The sequence below is a fragment of the Hyaena hyaena genome, unplaced genomic scaffold (genome assembly GCF_003009895.1).
Source record: "Hyaena hyaena isolate Hyena2069 unplaced genomic scaffold, ASM300989v1 scaffold_364, whole genome shotgun sequence".
Classification (NCBI taxonomy): domain Eukaryota; kingdom Metazoa; phylum Chordata; class Mammalia; order Carnivora; family Hyaenidae; genus Hyaena; species Hyaena hyaena.
Genome location: NW_024080996.1, coordinates 151,116 through 170,935, shown reverse-complemented (window position 1 = coordinate 170,935; position 19,820 = coordinate 151,116). Strand labels below are relative to the sequence as shown.

At 46.4% G+C, this 19,820-nt stretch overlaps 1 protein-coding gene and 1 long non-coding RNA gene across 4 annotated transcripts in view; one reads left to right on the top strand and one right to left on the bottom strand.

Annotated features, from left to right (window-relative positions):
- FEZ1 (fasciculation and elongation protein zeta 1) overlaps nucleotides 1-10,488 on the bottom strand; it is a 42,061-nt gene extending 31,573 nt beyond the window's left edge. For both annotated transcript variants that reach the window (XM_039250260.1, XM_039250261.1), the window contains exons 1-2: nucleotides 10,383-10,488; nucleotides 5,162-5,517 (exon numbers count right to left, since the gene is read on the bottom strand). In XM_039250260.1, coding sequence (XP_039106191.1) covers nucleotides 5,162-5,472 — 311 coding nt within the window. In that variant the 5' untranslated portion in view covers nucleotides 5,473-5,517; nucleotides 10,383-10,488. The remainder of the gene's footprint in view (nucleotides 1-5,161; nucleotides 5,518-10,382) is intronic.
- A 306-nt stretch (nucleotides 10,489-10,794) lies between these two features.
- On the top strand, nucleotides 10,795-18,535 carry LOC120243992. 2 transcript variants are annotated; one of them, XR_005531440.1, is made up of 3 exons: nucleotides 10,795-11,104; nucleotides 12,126-12,210; nucleotides 18,409-18,535. It is a non-coding gene; the product is annotated as an uncharacterized LOC120243992 (long non-coding RNA). The 2 variants fall into 2 exon arrangements; XR_005531439.1 differs by lacking the exon at nucleotides 12,126-12,210.
- Nucleotides 18,536-19,820: the final 1,285 nt, after the last annotated feature.

The window sequence follows — 19,820 nt, the reverse complement described above, 5'->3', positions numbered from 1 at the left end:
GTACAGCCAAGAGGCAAAGATGATTTGTTTTGTCCAAGACAAAACTCCAAGCACCACACCCAGCGGGGGAAGGCCGGGAAGGCCAGACTCCTCCTTGTGTTACATTCTCTGCCGCAAGAATCGACAACAAGCATACAGGCACTGACCTTCGGATTTGTCCCTGCAACAAGTGCCTAGAAAAATAGAATTCAGCAAAGCCTAAAATAGGCGGAGCCTTCTGTGCCTCTCTTAGGCAGGCTAGAAGCTGGGACCTTTAATGAACTAACTGCACACTTTCCAATGACCTTGAAACTGCTTATGTCCTTGAAATGACAACTGGCGGGGGGGGAGGGGCAGGCTACTCAAATCATTTAGGGAATGGCGGCTTTTCTCATGTGGGCCTTGACTGACGTACTCTGGATTTCACCTTCTAACTCCAGATTTTTGTGACAATTCCCTACACCCTTTTCTCCTCGAGATCTCAAGCCATCCTCATTCTTTCCTGTTTTGTCCCAATTTTCTTTTTCTTTTCTGAAGTACTCTTTATCCAGGTAACACTAGCACTGGCAGCCACTACTTAATGGGCACTTACTATAAGCCAGGTACTCTTTCTTCTAAACCTTTGTATGGATTAATTCATTCATTCTTCACAACTCTGTAAGGCAGATTCTAAGGAGAAAAATAAAACACTAAAACAGAGAAGTCAGGTAACTTGTCTAAGGTCACACAGCCAGTAATGACAGAGGTGGGATTTGTAACCAGGCAATACGGCTACAGAGCCTATATTCCTAACCACACAACTACCCCCAAGTCTTTATCATTTTGTGATTGGCACTGGCACGGGCATCAGAGTAATATACCAAGTTCCCAATCACAAGCTGGAACAGCAATTCAGAAACCAGCGCTGCATGAAAGATCTCTAACTACATTATTCTTGGACATAGCGCTTTCATCCATCTATAAAAGGAGGAACGGCAAGGGCAGCGGGGCGCATGACTGCTTCCTGTCTATCTCTCCAGCCCCAGCGAAGGTTAAATGGAAGGCAAAGGCAGAACACCAGCGGCAGGCTGGCAGCCAGAGCAGAGCCAGTGGTGGGAGGGAAAAACACAAAGCTTTCTGTGAGGAGGAGAATGGGAAGGGCTTTTCCCCCCCCCCCCCCCCCCCCCCCCACAGAGAGGCTATCTGTTCTATCCTAGGCAGGGGCCTTGGGAATGAATATATTCCCTTTTACAGGCACCCTGAGGTGGACTGTGAAACTCTACTTTGCTGAGAAGCATCCTGCTACTGACTCTTATCTTGGGGGAAGGAGACTCTGAATGTTATCTCCTATATATGTTATCAAAGGGCTAAGATTAAACAGGTCGCCTCAATTCCTGGCTTTTGCTGCCATGGTAGCCGTGATTCAATTTGCTCTCTCAGTCCCTATGATGACAGAAAAGGCTTTTCGTGGGCAGGTTTTATAGCCTGGGCTCAGGTGCCTATGGAACTGGCTAAGCTATCTTTCACCATACGGGGCTAGGGATTTGGAAAGGGACACTGGCACTGTGTGAACATACCCAACAGAATGGATTGTGACAGGACACACCTACACAAAGATCTGGGTCCCCTGGTAATCACGTAGCCATCAAGGCTACATGAATCTCGCCTCCCTCCACACCCCTCTATCCTTGACAACACGGTAGGCAGCTAACCGAAAGGGCTTATTAGAATTCCAATGTGACAACACTCCCCTTCATCCCCTCTAGGCTGGCTACCATCCTTATCCAGTGTCTTGTGTCCAATCCAGCCAATATCCACACTTAGATGTGTGCTCACGTGAGTACGCTCTCGCAGCTAAGACTTAGGAATCATTATTATTAGCACATAATGGCTTTGAACAACTTTTTAGATTCTTTCAAGCACTTAAATAGAATCAATTCTACCTCTGCCTTCTAAAGGGGGAAACTGAGCCTCTGAGAAGAGAATTAACTTTCCTAGAAATCACGGTCATCCATCCACTTTCCCTATCCTGGTTGTGCGGTATTTACTTGACTTCACCTTCCTTCAAGTATGGCTGACTACACACCATGTATTTATCGTGCAGACTTACTTTTTCACACCTTTAACCCAATAATTCTATCTGCAGAACAGGAAACGGGAACAGGAAACGGTGATGGCTCTCACAAGTTTGGCCCCTTTCTATCCAGGGAGCCTGTAAAAGGGCGGATCATAATTCCAGTGAGATAAGGATCATACATTGCCCTTTAGAGCCTCTGACCTCTGAGTTCATCTCTTATGACACAGGAAAGGATGATCACACATATGGAAAGAACAGATTCTGGAACAGTATCTAAATTTAAAACCAGGAAAAATCTATTCAAATTTGACTCTATTGTAATACCTAATACTTCCATGCCCTGACAAGTCAGAGATAAGTTGATGTCTCCACCAATTCCCTATTAGCCAAATAGTTCCACAGGAGGACTAGAGAAATCCAAACTCTAAACAGAATGACCACATTTGCTTTATGATTTGTGCTCTCTTGAAGGAGGTTAGTTTGACTGAGAAGTTAATTGCTTTTGTTTCATGTTTTTATTATGTCCCTCTAACCCACCCAACACCCTTTCGATTTGTTTGCAGGGGAAATATCCATCCAATTACCAAACCGAAGCAAGTTTATTACAAGCTATGCTCAGGAGACTCACCACCAGATTAGATATTAAGTTATCTTACCCCTTACTTCATCAGAATTTTACAGTTGAAGTATCTGGATAGGTATCTATAAACAAAGAGTACACCTTAACTCTGATTTTTAAGTTGGAAAGGCTTAGATACATTGACTGTCTTGAAAGCACAGTGGTCATTTTTCTCTTCCCAGATTCCTCCCTCTACACTATCCCCAAATTGTATTTTATCTCTAAGGAACTATTCAACCTTTGGTCTTTTAACTGAGGCAGTCAATGAGGCAGGCAACTCAGAAAAATCAGGGTGAGAAGACCAATAATCCCATGTGACGGTAATTAACATTGAGTGGCCTCTACTAATGTGCTAGAAGAGAGTAAGAACTTGCTCACCGGGCCTTCATCCTTAATGAGGCGGGGGGAGGGAGGGTTAGATAGGGGAGAAATGATTTGTTGGAAGCAAAAGGAATGGGACGCATCTTAAAATGTCATTTTCAGAGCACAGTCTGGGTGAGGTAAGAAATTAGGTTCTTTCCAAGTCCTTAGCCCCGCTTCATCAAGATTGAGCTCTGGAGGTTTCAAAGATGAGGACCCACGCAGTCAACTAGAGTTAAGTGACTAGCCCAAGGTCACACAATGAGTTAGCAAGAGTATGAAAATTATAATTCATAGTCTTTGTATTTCTAGTTCATTGCCTGGTGCAATGAACTATAGGGAAAAAATACTCTGTATAAAAAAAGCCCCAGAGCCATTCTTTTTAGACTTATAGGAGTTGAACAAATTAATAACGGGCTCAGAATTTAAGACAAATCAGTTTGAAACTGAAAACTGAATTAAAACACATAGCCCACAGTTACAGTAGTGTTCACCAAGGTAATATGTTCTCTGTGATCATGACTTCAGGTTAACATTAATTAAAAAGAAAAGAAAGGGGGCGCCTTGGTGGCTCAGTCGGTTAAGCATCTGACTTCGGCCCAGGTCACGATCTCGACGTTTGTGGGTTCAAGCCCCGCATCTGGTTCTGTGCTGGCAGCTCAGAGCCTGGAGCCTGCTTCAGATTCTGTGTCACCCCTTCTCTTTGCCCCTCCCTTACTCATGCTTTGTCTCTCTCTGTCTCTCAATAATAAATTTAAAAAAAAAGAAAAAGAAAAGAAGGAAATGGTGTGGACCTGGAAATACGTTACCTGTACCTACAAAGCTAGCTATTATTGTTCAACCGATTCATTCGACATTCAGTATTCCATTCAAAAAATATTATTTGATTACTTACGACACCCCAAGCCCTGTAGTAGCCATGAGGATATAACAGCAAGGCAGACACGGAGCCCCTGTCTGCCCACAGAGTCATCAAGTGAGCAACTAGCTCCCAAACAGGTCAGGTTTAATTGTCTGGGACACACCTTTCACTCCACTTATTTATGGGCAACTCCTGCTACTCAAGTTCACAAAAAGAGAAACCAAAAACCCAGTTGCTCCCAAGTTCCATTACAACCACTTGACATTTGTGTGTGATTCCTTAAGAACAACTGATGCTTGGGGTGCCTGCATGACTCGGTTGGTCAAGGGTCTGCTCTCGGCTCTTGAGTTCAAGCCCTGTGTCCTTATTGAGCAGAGTCTGCTTGGGATTCTCTCTCTCTTTCCCTCTTTCTCTCTCTCTCAAACACACACACACACACACACACACACACACACACACACTTGCTCTCACTCTCTGCTCTCAATCTCTCAAATAAATAAACTTTAAAAATAAAGACCAATTGATGCATATTTTATCTCTATAGGGAATTCAGGCCTATTTTTACTAAGTGCCCCAAACACCCTTCTTTAATTTATGTTACAAATTATCCCCTTCTTTTTCTAGTTCCTCCTCAGTTTTCTCAAATCCCTTTTCTTGACTACCGTTAAGACCCTAGAAGGGAGCTAAGTGACACAAGGAATCTGTATACTCAAAAGCCACGTCACCTAATGATCCCCTTTATTTTGCCCAAGTTTAATCTCCTGGGCTGTCAGTTCAATTTGTATGCTTTCTTATTTGGACATATCTTCACATTTGTAGATGATTTTCCAGTCCTGAGGGGGGATTTGCTAACAGTCTGGAGGTGTTCATAATTCTGATGTTTCTTGAAGCAAATTGTTCCAGTGACAGATTCCTCTGTCACAGTTAATTAATTTTTTTCTGACCTTTATTTCTAATATCTGGGTGGATTACTACTGATACAAAGAAAACCAAAGATAGACACATCCTAAAATGGATCATGCTCCTAAAATTCTATTTTGTACCTAAGAAAACCTATTTTCGAAAAATTCTTCTTTCCTCCAAGATTTCATTTTAAGAAAGCTCTCCAGGTCCCTGCAAAGGGACATCCTAGAATAATGTCAGCAATTACCAGGGCCCTGGCCCACCGACATGAAAGCATAAATGATGCACCGTGAACCCACAGACGGACCCCAGTTCTATGTCAAAGAGCCCCAGACCACAGGGCTCATGTCTGAAGCAACAGAGGGCAATTAAGACGTCTTACTCCTCATCCTGCAGGGTCTCTTCCTCCTCCTGGATCTGGAACTGGTTCTTAACGGGGGCCAGGGTCTCCGTCTTGGCATTGTAGTTCCGGAAGCAGACATTGAGCTTCTCATCAAATTCGTTCACAAGGTCCTCCATGGACTTGAAGCTGATTATTTCCGAGGAAAAATTCTCCAGCTCAGAGAGGGAGGGGTCCTCTAGATGGTGGGGAGACGAACCATAGAAACACTGTGGTTTCTCTTCCTGCTCCTCCGAGCAGCAGGCCCGAAGGTCCTCAAACTCTTCATCCAAACTCACCAGTGGAGCCTCCATTCTCGCACAGCAAGAGGCCACCTGTGACTTTCAGGATTCGTCGATCTAGAAGAAACAAATGAGGGACGGTGAGCTTGGACCGGGCTTTTGTCCCAGCTCTGCTGAGGAACTATAACCACATATTCCATCATGCTGTATCCCTCTGAAAATGGAAGATTCCACTTTCCAGGCATCTGTCACTTCTGTACGTCCTCACTAGTGTACACTTAAGTTGTTCAAATAGCAGCGTCTGTATGTATAGCTTTAGTGGAGTAAACTGTGGAGACATGCCTGCTTCCAGGCTCCTGCTCCAAAAACCAAAGCATCGTGCTAAAGTCCACAGCCTCCAGACCAGATTGCCTATGTTTGAAGCCTGTGCTGACCCTTACCAGTTATGACCTTAGCAAGTTACTTAATTCTGTTTCCTTTTTTTCTTCTCGAGACAGAAATAATAATCCTCAACAGACTGTCTTAAGGGTTAAAGGAATAAAAATAGAGGTAAGTGATTAGAACAGTGGCTGGTAGATAATAAACATCATTGTTGTTCCATAATGTCTCTGTTTATTATTATTATTATTATTATTATTATTACCTGAGGTCCACATCCTTAACCATGTGCTCTGAAAACCAGAAGACTTTCATAACTTATTTGGTGGCAAAACCCGACTTGACCTAAACTCACTTGGCAACTAAACCTGATCTACATGAATATAAAGTTGCCTATGGTTTCAATTTATCCGACTGAGTGTGTTTTGCTGCAGAAATATTAATTTTTTAAATTATAGTGATTGCTACCCCGATCCCCAGGAAATGATATGCAGAATACAGACTCTATTACTGCTTTCTAAAATGTCTGGCCCCAAGGGTTTTTTGGATAGGGATTCATGGACCTGGATATTACTACCCTCATCAATAAGTAATAGACTAATAAAGACTTTCAAACAAGCACCTGAGCTTTTCCAAGATACAGAGCTTATGTCTGGGGCTGGAAGAATGGATTAAATGACTGGTTATCCTGAAAGAGATAGACTCAGCTACCCTTGTGCTCCAAGGTCAGCCTCCATCACCATCTTGGACACTGGACCCTGGCTGCACATTCAGGCCTGCTTTCATCTCCTCAGCTCCAGGCCCTCTTCATACACTGCCTTCCACCGTGTTTTATCCAACTGTGTGTGTATCCAAGCCCTTCCCCAATTTTAATTTAAATTCCTCGAGGGCACAGACATCCTCTGGGCCTCCTGCATGATTCTTAGCACACACTGCTCTGTGGCTAGGCAATCAATCAATGTGTGTTCATTGAGAAATGATCATCTGTCCCCCACAGAGGTTTTTCATTTTCCATTCCAGGCAGCACAGCTTTACTGTCCATCACACCCTTCCCTACATACTCCACTTTCTTCCCTGTAATGCGGAAAGGCAACCAAACTTTTCTCTCCTGCCTGTGTAATTCCTCATCCAGTTAGATGCTTAAATTCAAACCATGACCTGAGGAGAGCCGACCAGACAGTAAACACCACGGGTTTTGCCCTGAAAGTGCCATTCTCCATCTCTGCCTATAGAACTTAAACTCTAAGTAAGCGAGGCAAAGGCCATGCCAGGTGGGGACCCAGACAGCTCTTACTGGGATTGTACTGGGATGAAGCCAAAACTACCATTGCATCACATCAGCGTATATTCTGAGTATTTACAGTTTGCAAAGGCAACCTGTTAGGACCTTATATTTTGGAAAGAACATATTCAAGAGCCAATAGGGGGCACCCAGGTGGCTCAGTCAGTTGAGCGTCGACTTCGGCTCAGGTCATGATCTCACGGCTTGTGGGTTCAGGCCCCGCGTCAGGCTCCACGCTGACGGCCAGCTCAGAGCCTGGAGCCTGTTTCGGATTCTGTATCTCCCTCTGTCTCTGACTCTCCCCTGCTCACGCTGCCTCTCTCTCTCTCTCTCAGAAATTTAAAAAAAAAAAAAAAACATATTCAGAAGAGAATCCCATAGATTTGTCTCCATCGTCAAAGGGGCCAATAGCACAAAAAAGATTAAGCATCCCTTAGTGCCAAAGTTAAGTTGAGAAAAGATCACGAAGCAAGGAAGGTTTTACAGATGGGGGATTTGGGTTGACCAGAGCAGGACCCCGTGATGGTTAAGAGCCTGGATTCCAGGTTCCCATCCTGGCCCCATCACCTCCTAGCTGTGAGACTTTGGGCAAATTATCAGCCTCTTTGTGCCATGGTTTCCTCATCCATAAAATGAGGTGGAAAAGAGTATTGAAGCTGAAGGTTATTTTGTGGAGTAATGAAAATAATCGTTGGCAGTGCTAAGCACAATGTACGGCATATGTGGTGTTCGATAAATGTCAATGATTTTAGGAAAATGAGGATAACTCAGTTTCACGTGTTGGGGGAGGGTATTTCAAGTAAAAACAAAACAAAACAAAAATCCCCCTGCCGTGATAGTCTATGTGCAATGCTTCAGATGCTGATCACTTGGGAGAACTATTGCCGAGTAAATTTTATCACCTTTTTTACTAAGGCACCCCTGCTATTTTCAATTTATTTAGTGACAGCTTCTTGGATCACTGGCCCCATTTCAGAAAGACATGAGAGCTAACCAGCTGAGGTTAGGGACATTTACACTTCCTTTAGATTTGTACTCTTCTCCAGGAGAGAAGGGGAAGCCAGAATGAGTAGGTGATACCAATGGGGTACCAATTTGAAGCGGGCACAAACGATACTATTAACCAGCAACAAAAGGGCAATCCAATCAGCATCTAAGACAAAGACTGAGTTTTGGGTGCTGCCAACAGGAACACCCTGCTCAAAGCACCTATCCTCGGCCAGGAAGCCTCTAGAGAAAATGGATTCACCTAGAGGATGATGAAAGAAGAACTGGATATCACAGCTCGAGAGTTCAGAAACATGGCCATTTGAACAATCCATAATACAGCCTGCTTGCTTTTCATCAACTCACTAGCCAGGAGCCAAGAAGCTCTGTATGAATGACCACCTGGAGATGAAACCAAAACTGAAGCCAGCACTGGGAATTGGAAATCACCCAAGACCCAGACTGAGCCGGGCATTTGTACCAAGACCCCAGATTATAGCAGAGGCCATGAGAGCCTGGCTCAAGGAGGGGTCTCTGGGTGGAGGCTGGCAGCCTTTCTTGAACCTGTGTCCTTTCTCTCCTTCCTTCAGCTCACTTTTGTTTTGCTCTCTCTTGGTGGGGTGCATTTGCACGCTCACTGAAGTGTCCTACTCTTGCATCCTGGCCCAGCTGCCCGTGCCTTCATTCACAGCTCATTCCAGAGGCCTCCTCCCTTAAAAGTGAGGGTTAATACAACTGATTGCTTATCCTCTTTCCGTACACTTCCAAAATCAATGTTTTAAACATACGTGAAGAGTGGCAGAAAAAGGGAATCACAGAAGGGTCACCTTGTCTTTTTCTCTTAGCCTAGAGCAGAGTGCAGGACTAGAGTTTGATTATGTCCTATAATCTATTGCATTTATTGTGGCTCCCAATAGATTGTGTAATTTGGAAGAGAAATAAAGGCTCTGAGCTTAACAGAGACCCCGTAGGAATCACATAAGCCTCTCCTTTGCAGCATAATGATGCACCAGCCACGGCTTGGAGCTGCAGTACAAATTTCCACTCCCCGCTTTGCTGAGCTGAGCAGAGTGGAGGGGGAGCGGTGGAGAATTCACCATGCCTCCCCCTACTGGGCCTCTAGCCCCTCCGAGAGGCCCCATTCCATCTCCTCCTTCTTCCTATTACCTGCCCCATAAATCAGCTGATTTCTAGCCCCTTACCCCACCTCAGCCCTAAAATCTGCCCTCCACCGAGCCACGGGAGTGTCCCACTACTACTCAGCAAAAGCAGTCAGCATACAGGATTGTGCCAGCTTCCCATTGCCATACAGAGTATTTCGTTGCAGGGAAGTCAGCAACCCCTTTGCGGTTCCGCTCACCCTCCTCCCACCCCACCCCTACCCCCCGGGTCTGTTGGGGTAAAGAAAGGCTTCTCCAAGCATCACAATGGCTGGCGCTGCAGGAACACTGGGCTCATTCCGCGCAGGCCGCACACACACTTCCCGGCCCTCTGGCCAAACAAGAGCGGGACACGGGAGTGGCTGGGAGATCCGGGGGAGTCGAGCGGCGAAAAGGGAAAGAATGGGCAAAAAGAAGGGAGGGCTGGGATCACACGCCCGCCCCGGGGCTCTGTCAAGCCTTGCACCCCCGAGCCCCAAGGGGTCCTGGGCCCTCCGCAAGGGCAGCGCCCCCACCGCCACCACCCTCGTCCTTTCTCCGACCTGTTCCGTAGTAAAACAATCGCTCCCGCAGCGTCTGCGGCAGCTGCCAGCCGTTCTGACACTGCAGGAATGCACGGTCCTGGGGAAAGGCTCGGCCCCCCAGGGAGGGGCTCGGGCGGGTGCGGGGTCAGGCTCTTAGGGGCATAGAGGATCCTGGGGCGTTTAAGGGTGGCCAGACCACATAACGGTCCTGGGAGGAGGTACAGATCCACTGGACCACACCACCGGGCAACATTTCCCGGTCCCCCAGCCCCCAGCCCGTCTCTCTGTCTCTCTGTCTCTCTCTGTCTCTCTCTCTCTCACACACACACACACACACACACTCGCACGCGCACGCACGCCGGGCCTGGCTGGGGGGCCGAGGCTCTGATCTGATGATGCTTGAAGTGCCCGTCATCCCACCGCTCCCGGCCCCGGGCGCAGCACTCCCGTGAAGGGCTGGGCAGGAGGGCGACGGCCTCGGCGCTCCTTCGTTCCGATTCCAGGATGGGACGGGCTGGGGACGCGGGGCTGCGGCGCCCCCCGACCCGCTGACGGAGAAGCCCGAATCGCGGGGCCTCCTCCACCACCCCCGTCCAACCCCCACCCACGGCCGTGGGTCGGTCGGGCTAAGGTCGCCCCCCGCGACGGCACCTGTGCGGGTCCTGACGGAGGGAGGCGGATCGCGGGGCTCAGCGGGACACCCCCATCCACGGGCCGCGGGGAGCGGCCGGAGCACAGCGCGGCGGCGGTGGCGGCGGCGGCGGCGGCGGCGGCAGCGGCGAGCCAGCGAGCGCTCCCCCCGCAGCTCGGCCGGCGCCCGGCTCCGCTCCCCTCCTCCACCCCGCCCCCTCCGCCCCCTCCCTGCGCTCGTGCCCGGGCCCTCGAGGGCGCGCCCGCGCTCGGGCACCCGCCCGCCGGCACGCGCAGGGCCCGACGTCATCTACTCGTTAGCATTCAGAGCCTTCCTTGCAGCATGTGGCCTGCCTTTATTAATATGTATGAATTACTATTTCTCCCCTCTCTAACATTGGACTTTCCGCTTCTCTCATGAATATTCAGGGTCCAAGATGTGTGCTTGCAGTACCTCCCAATACGGATACCTCACCGCGCCTGACATGAGGTTCTCCATAAAAACATAGGCAGGTGGCTGAGCGGATGGGCAGGCAAAGACACTAAAAGAAGCCCCTGGGCTTTTGGGGCTCCTCATTCCACTATACTGGGACCGAGGTGGGCAAGCTGGGGGGTGCCTGCCATTCCAAACCCGGTTCAGACCTCAAGCCAAAAGCGAGGCTTTTACCACCCCAGGATGCAGGATGGGAGCTGGATCCAGGCGCACAAAACTGAGTGAGGTTTCTGGCACAGGATGACTTGAGGTAATAGGGGACAATGCACCAGGGCACATAAGGAAGGAATGTATTCATTCATTTCTCTTGTCTGCTATGCATATAGCTGCTGTCAACACAAAGTCTAATAATTCATGAGAGCAGATAAGTAAAAGCACAAGAACTTCAAGTACCAGTGGAAGGCACCGGGAGAGCATGTCTGCTTGGAGAACCCGCGTGCTCTCATCAAGTTAGAGATGAAGTCAGACACACTGGTGGAAGTGTGATGGCGGAGCACCTCTGGGTGACTCTTGAGAGCTTCAGTTGAAAGTGGCAGAGAGCGCCTTTTGGCTCATTTATGCATTCATTCCCCAGACATTTCAACTATGACATGGAGGTTGAGCAAGGGAATAAGGTCCCAGTGAGATGACAGGAAGACTTGTTCATTTCGCCCTTCAGGTGACATTAACCAGAGGATTTCTTCCCGATAGAGGGGAAGAAAAGGCAATAGTTAAAAGGTCCCTGAATTGACTTTCTTGGGAAGATACCCAGTTCTGTGACTTGGGCAAGTTAACCTCCCTGTGCCTCATTTCCTCTTCTGTAAAATAAGGATAAATTATAGCACCCACCTCGGGGGGCCTGATGTAGGATTAAAGGAGTTAATACATGTAAACTATTTTCAGATACAGTAGAAGGCACTATGTAAGTCTTGGCTATTATCTTCTCTAGGAGAAGCTTGGGGACATTGTACTAGAGGCCACCTTCTGTCCTGATCTTCAAAGCATGGGACTCACGGGTTTGAGAGAGGTTTCCCAGGAAGCACGACAATGTGCTAAAGAGCATGGGCTCTGCAGAAAATTCAAGTTCAAACCCCAGTCTTCCATTTATTAGCTGGTGACCTCGCACAAGTTACTTAGCCTCTATGAGCCTGTTTCCTCATCTGTAAAGTGGGGATTCCAGTATCTACTAAGGGTTGTTGTGCAGGTTAAATAAAATAATGCATGCAGAATGTTTAGCATGGTGCCTGGCATATTCAGTAAGTGGATTCTGTTGTTTTTCTTATTTTTGTGAGGATTTGAAGGAACCAGAAGTTGACGGCTGGTATTGTAGGCATCTGGGATGAGAATGTCCTGAACATGACCAAAGTTATTCTTCCAGTAATTATTTCTTTCACTTAATTATGGTAAAATATATACATAACATAAAATTTACTGATTTAACAATTAAAAAAACACTTTTTAACGTTTTATTTATTTTTGAGACAGAGCACAAGCAGGGGAGGGGCAAAGAGAGGGAGACACAAAATCAGAAGCAGGCTCCAGGCATTGAGCTGTCATCACAGAGCCCGACATGGGGCTCAAACCACAAACTGTGAGACCACGATCTGAGCCAAAGTTGGACGCTTAACAGACTAAGCTGTGTGATTTAACCATTTTAATTTTTTTTACGTTTATTTATTTTGAGATAGAAAGAGGGGGAAGGGGCTGAGAGGGAGAGGGAGAGAGGATCCCAAGGAGGCTCCACACTGTCAGCACAGAGCCCAACATGGGGCTTCATCTCACAAACTCATGAGATCATGACCTGAGCTGAAATCAAGAGTTCCACACTCAACCAGCTGAGCCACCCACACACCTCTTTCACCATTTCTAAATGCACAATCCAGAGGCATTAAGTATACTCACTTTATTATTGCAACTATCTCTGCCGTCTACGTGCACAACTTTCTCATCCCAAACTGAAACTCTATATTAATTAAACAATAAACCTCCGTTTTTGTTCCCTGCACATCTTGTAACCACCTCTCTACTTTCTGTCTCTATGAATTTAACTATTCTAAGTGTCTCATATAAGTGGAACCATCCAGTATTTGTCCTTTTGTGTCTGGGTGATTTCACTTTGTGTGTGCTTTCAAGGGTGCGGTAGCTCATGCTACCGCATTCTTTTTAAGATGGGATGATATTCCCTTGTGTGGCTCTACCACATTTTATTTACCCATTTGTATGTGGATATTTGGGTTGTTTCCAACTTTGGGCTATATGAAAAATGCTTCTATGAATATAGGTATACACATTCCAGGCAATATGCTGTTGTTGTTGTTTTTTTTTAATTGCATTCTGTGACCTGTGCAAGAAGCTGGGGAGGTAAAAATGAAGGCATGCCTTCTAGAGGTTCAGAGTTTAGTACGGTGACTTCCAAACTCTGCTACTTGGAACCTGTAGTAGGTTGAATAGTGTGTCCTCCCCCACCACTATCCCAAATTTATACCCACCCAGAACCTCAGAATGTGACCTTTTTTGGAAACAGGGTCTTTGCAGATGAAATGATTTAAGATGAGGTCATAGTGGATTAGGGTGGCCCTGAATCCCATGACTGATAATATCATGAGAAGAGAGGACCCAGGGCGCCCGGGGGGTTCAGTCGATTAAGCGTCCGACATCAGCTCAGGTCATGATCTCACAGTTTGTGTGTTCGAGCCCCGCATCGGGCTCTGTGCTGACAGCTCAGAGCCTGGAGCCTGTTTCGGATTCTGTGTCTCCCCCTCTCTCTGACCCTCCCCTGCTCTTGCTGTCTCTCTCTCTCAGAAATAAAAAACATTTTTTTTTAAAATTTAAAAAAAAAAGAAGAGAGGACCCATAGAGACACAGGGGAGGACTGTGAGAGGGACTGTGTGATGATGGAGGCAGAGCTTAGAGCAAGCAGTAGAGGTCGGGGTAGAGGCACCAAGGATTGCCAGGAACCACCTAAGCTAGGAAGCGGCCAGGAAGGGTCCTTCCCCAGAGCCTGGAGAGGGAGTGCGGCCCTGCTAACAGCTTGATTTTGGACTTCCAGCCTCCAGGACTGAGACACTATAAGTTGTTCTTGTTCTAAGCCACCCACTTAGTGGCGATTTGTCATGGCAATGCTAGGAACTGAATACAGGTTTTAGTAGTAGGAAGTGGGGGTGCTGCCGTCACAAATACTCTAAAACACAGAAGGGGCTTTGAAATTGGGTAATGGATAGACGCTGGGAGAAATCTGAGGCACATCACAGAAGAAGCCTGGACTGCCCCGAAGAGACAGTCATATATTGGTTGAAATATGAGTTAAAGGTGGGGCGCCTGGGTGGTTCAGTCGGTTAAGCATCCGACCTCAGCTCAGGTCATGATCTCACAGTGGGTTCAGGTCCCACGTCTGGCTCTGTGTTGACAGCTCAGAGCCTAGAACCTACTTCCGATTCTGTGTCTTCCTCTCTTTCTGCTCCTCTCCCACTCATTTTCTGTCTCTCTCTCTCAAATTTAAATGAACATTTAAAAAAAAAAAGAAATATGGGTCAAAGTTGGGGCACCTGGGTGGCTCAGTCAGATGGGCATCTGACTTCAAGTCAGATCATAATCTCAAGGTTTGTGGGTTCAAGCCCCATGTCAGGCTCTGTGCTGACAGCCCAGAGCCTTGAGTCTGCTTCAGATTCTGTGTCTCCCTCCCTCTCTGCCCCTCTCCCCCCTCTCTCTCTCAAAAAAATAAACATCAAAAAAAATTTTTAATTAAAAAAATATGGGTCAAAGGTGATTCAGAAGAAGGCTTGGGGGTGGGGGGAGGGGGTAAAAGGAACAGCTGTAGAGAAAGCTTCTATTGCTGCCGAGAACACATACATTATCATGAACAGAAAGATGCTAGAAATATGGATGTTGAAGTGCTTCTGGCAAGATCTCAGATGGAAATGAGGAACATGCTGTTAGTACTAGACAAATGATGATCTGGTTATAAAGTGGCAGAGAACTTGGCTGAACTGTATTCTGCTGTCAGATGGCAAGGAGGACTTTTGATCGGTGAACTTAGATATTTAGTGGAGAAGATTTTTGAAGGGTGGAAAAGCTGGTCTGGTGTCCCCTTGGTGCTTACAGTGAAGTGCAGTGAGGAAGGATGGCCTGGACCCCCTGTACATCGAAGGTTTCTGAGAAGTGTATCCCAGCAGATGCACTGCCAACCTGGGATCGAAAGGATCAGAAATGGGATGAAATGAAGGGAGACTGTTGGGTTTCTGAAACCCCCAGACAGGAAACAGGCTGATAGAGGCACTTGGCTGCAAGCACTTGGTATCCTCCAAGAAAAAGGAAGAACAACCATGGGCCTGGAGGAGGCTGGATCTCCTAGCCACACAGGATTATTATCAGTTTTTGAAACCTGGTGGAATTTGCCCTGCTGGGTTTCAAACTCGCTTTAAACCGGGGGTCTTTTTTTCTCCTTCCATTTTCTTCCTTTTAGGCTGGGATTGTATATCCTATGTCCTACTCACAAGCAGAGAGGGGCAGAGAGAGGGAGACAGAGGATCCTAAGTGGGCCCTGCACTGGCAGCACAGAGCCCGATGTGGGGCTCAAACTGTTGAACCATGGACACTTAGCTGCTTAAGCACTGAGCCAGCCAGGCACTCCTACCCTTGTGTGGTAGAAGCTGGCCGGTTCCACAGGTCCACAGAAGGAGGGGACGTTTGCTTCAGGGTGTATCATACCCACAGTCTCACCCACACCTGATGTAGATGATAACATTTGGAACTTTCTGAGTTGATGCCATTTTGATGAGATTTAATTTTGGAATGGGTTAAGACTTGGGGACTTTGGGAGCAGCTGGGTGGTTCTGTCACTTAAGCGTCCGACTCTGGGTTTCACTGACAGCATGGAGCCTGCTTGGGATTCTCTCTCCCTCTCCCTCTGTCCCTCCGGCTCGTGCATGCTCTCGTTCTCTCTCTCTCTCTCTCTCAAAATAAATACGTAAACTTAAAAAAAATGACTTGATGATGTTGGGATGGAATGAATGCACTTCACACAGGAGGGCCAGAGAGCAGACTATAGGGGGCTGGAAAGTGTCCTCCCATAACTTACGTCCACTGTGCGTTAGTCCACTTGGGCTGCTATAACCAAGTACCACAGACGGGGTGGCTTATGGATGATGGGAATTTATGTTTAGTGGTTATGGAGGCTGGAAGTCCCAGGTCATGGTGCCAGTGTGGTAGGGTTCCAGTGAAGGTTCTCTCCCAGGTTGCAGAGGGCCACTTTGTCACAAAGTGCAAGGGGCTAGGGATCTCCCCTGGGCCACTTTCATAAAGGCACTGATTCCATTCATGAGGGCTTCGCCTCATTTGTGGGGTTTCCCAAAGGCCCCACCTCCGATACCATCACTTTGGGCATTACGTTGCCAACCTATGAATTTTAAGAGGACACAAATATTCAGACCACAGCAACCCCAAACTTTAGAATGTTGACGTTACTTGGGAATAGGGTTGTTGTTTTTTTAGATGTAAATACGGTGAGATCACACTGGATTAGGGTGAGTCTGAAATCCAGTGACTTGGTGTCCTTGTTGAGGCAGGCTCAAGAAACTAACCCAGAACCCTTATATGCTCTTCTGAATTATATAAGACAATTCAACATTCAACACATATTAGAACCTCCTATGTGCAATCCATGTAAAACTTTGGCTCAGGACCTAGGATATATTAAGTGCTTCAGTAAGTGCTGTTTATATGTTATTGTTGAAAGTTCCAGAACTCTTCTTAGGGTTGACAGGTAGAGCTAGTCCCACCCCCCACCCCACATCTCCAATCAGGGTAAGTCCAACTCTATTTTATTTTATTTTTTTTAATTTTTTAATGTTTATATTTGAGAGGGAGAAAGAGAGCACAAGCAGGGGAGGGGCAGAGAGAGAGGGAGACAGAATCCAAAGCAGTCTCCAGGCTCTGGACTGTCTGCACAGAGCCCAGGATGGGGCTAAAATTCATGAGCTATTAGATCATTACCCAAGCCAAAGTCAGACACTTAACTGACTGAACCACCCAGGTGCCCCCCAATTTTATTTTTATATATACTAAGAGATTTTTTATTATCATTTTTAATGTTTATTTAGTTTTGAGAGAGACAGAGTGCAAGCAGGGGAGGGGCAGGGGAGAGGGAGACGCAGATTCCAAAGCAGGCTCCAGGCTCTGAGCTCTCAGCACAGAGCTTGACATGGGGCTCGAACTCACAAATCACGAAATCATGGCCTGAGCCAAAGTCAGACGCTTAACCGACTGAGCCACCCAGGTGCCCCATACTAAGAGATTTTAGAGCTTAAGAAAACTTCCCAAGAAATGACACTCCCAGTGGACAAAGTGGTAAGTGCTTTAAAGACGATATATTTTTTTAAACATCTATTGATTTTACTCTTTTGCTTCTTTTTTTTAGGTTTATTTATTTATTCTGCGGGGGAGGGGAAGAGAGGGAGAGAGGGAATCTCAAGCAGACTCTGCACTGTCAGCACAGAGGCTGACGTAGGCCTTGAACTCATGAACCAGGAGATCATGACCTGAGCCAAAACCAAGAGTTGGACGTTATGCAACTGAGCTACCCAGGCACCCCAAGATATAAAATGTTTTCAACAAAGGTCTCTGGCTGCTGTGCAGGGGTTTTGCCTAACCGGGGTCACCTAACTCAGAACAGGTTTCTGGATGATTGCTGGAGGAGACTCTCCTGTGGGGTGCAGGATGTTTAGCAGCATCCCTGGCCACTAGATGCCAGTAGCATCCCCCCAGTTGTAACAACCAGAATTGTCCCTGAACTTCAAGTGACCTCTGGAGAAGAAAAAAATCACCCAGCTGAGGACCACTACCTTAGACATAGGTCTTTAAGGGGTTAGTGGGCATTCTCTGATAGGATGGGCTGCATTTCCTGCGGAGAAAACTAGGAGAGCCAAAGCTTGGGTACATGCAAAGGTATATATGTGCCTTTTAAGAAGAAAGACTGAGGGTCGCCTGGGTGGCTCAGTCGGTTAAGCATCCAACTTCGGCTCAGGTCATGATCTCACGGTTTGTGGTTTCAAGCCCCGCATCAGGCTCTGTGCTGACAGCTAGCTCAGAGCCTGGAGCCTGCTTCAGATTCTGTGTCTCCCTCTCTCTCTGACCTTCCCCTGTTCATGCTGTCTCTCTCTCTCTCTCTCAAAAATAAATAAAATATTTAAAAAACGGAGAAGAAGAAAAACTGAGGCTGGGTCATAGGTTCAAAGGGCAGGTTACTGGAAATACAGGGTACATAATACTCCTGGAATCACACTAATGCCATTCTAAGGGCTTATTTTAGTTCCTGAGCTGAACTTATTTTAATCCCTAATTTCCTTGCTATAGCCAAAGAATCTTGGCATATATACAGCATTTGAAGGTCGTCTGGTCTAACCTCCCACTAGGTGATGTCAGTTAGACACCTCTACTGACGAAAACCTGAACTTGCAAGGCTGCCCTTCCTTCTTTTTTTTTTTTTAATGGCTTTCAAGGCTAGAAATGGCTTGTTATTGTTCGAAATTCAGTGTTAATATGATATGTATTGTGCTCGTTCTATTTGATTTTCCTTAGAACGATCCTTCTTGAAGAAGCCGGTTTTCCACAGTGTTCTGGAAATGAGCCGCTGAATCTTTATTGAAAACCTACGTCAATCACAACCCAGCAAAATAAAGATGAGCTCATCGCTGCAAACATTTAAGGCTGCTTGGTTTTTCTATCACTGGTGGCTCTCAAACACCAACATTCAATTCCAGCCCATATTCATCCCTGTCTTCAATCTCCAGGGTTGATTAAACTCCCTGATTTGTTTCCTCAAGGGAAGTGGAATATTCCCCAAGATTCAAGATCTATTCACAGCCATCTCGTCAGTAGGTAATTACTGTCTACCACAAAGCACAAGCACCCAGAACAAGATCACATTATTTTCAAAAAGAATAAGCAGGACTATAAAAATTGACAATAAATCAACCCCAAGGATAATTACAAATTCCAGAATAGTCACCTCTGTTACCTGATGAAAAATGACAAAGTACATGAGCTAGTTGGCAGATAAGAAATTGAGATCGCTTGAGGTCTTGGAAATCTCTTTGTGTGTAAATATGATGAGAATTTTTTTTCTATAAAGAAAATATTTGACTATTTCAGGAAAGGAGAGCCACAGATTTTAATAGGAAATAGACAATGAGGCCTCCAGTGTGGGGGAAGCTTTTGGATCTACAGTGGTCAAAAAAGAAAGGTTGTTAATTTTCCCCTCTCTGTGGCTACCAAGTGATTTATCATCAGGGATCAGCATGTGGCTGGGTGAACAGGGACAGAATAGGCTTATTGTTGCCTCCTACTCTCAATAGGAAATAGAGCCTCAACCACAGTGTCATGAGGGAAGTCCACTCATGAGGTAGTTTTGTTCCATGAGCTTACTTCTAGATTAATTCTTGGTTATCTTGGAATCTTGGAATATATACAGCCAGCCAAATAGACACATCATTTATATAAACCCCAGAGGACTGACTGCCTCTTCCTTCAATGGCAGTTACTCTCTATTTTATGCTACCCCAGGATGCCCTGGTGTTCATAAATGTGATAATTCAGAAATGAACTTGAGGAAAAAGAAAATGATGATTAACACTGTCATTTCACTGCACTAGTCTGGCCATATAAAAATCACTTCACCAACAACCCCCCAGAGCCCCACATGATCTGCAAATGCCCTAGGCCACAGCTGTCCTCCTTAAGATGTGACTATGAGTCACGACAGCATTTTCGACCCTGTAGAAATGAGCAAAGAACCTCCAAAGTCTTCACAAAGTCATTGTTGCCAGGATTTAAATAAAGCAGTCATTTCTAGTTGTCACATCCTACAAGGTGAGAGCTTCCCAACATTGGACATCAAGCCCCAAAGAAGAGGTGTGGTTGGCGAGGAGCAAGATGGCTTCCCCCAAATGTACAGACCAAATGAAAGCCTGCAAAATTCTTGACATGGCTTG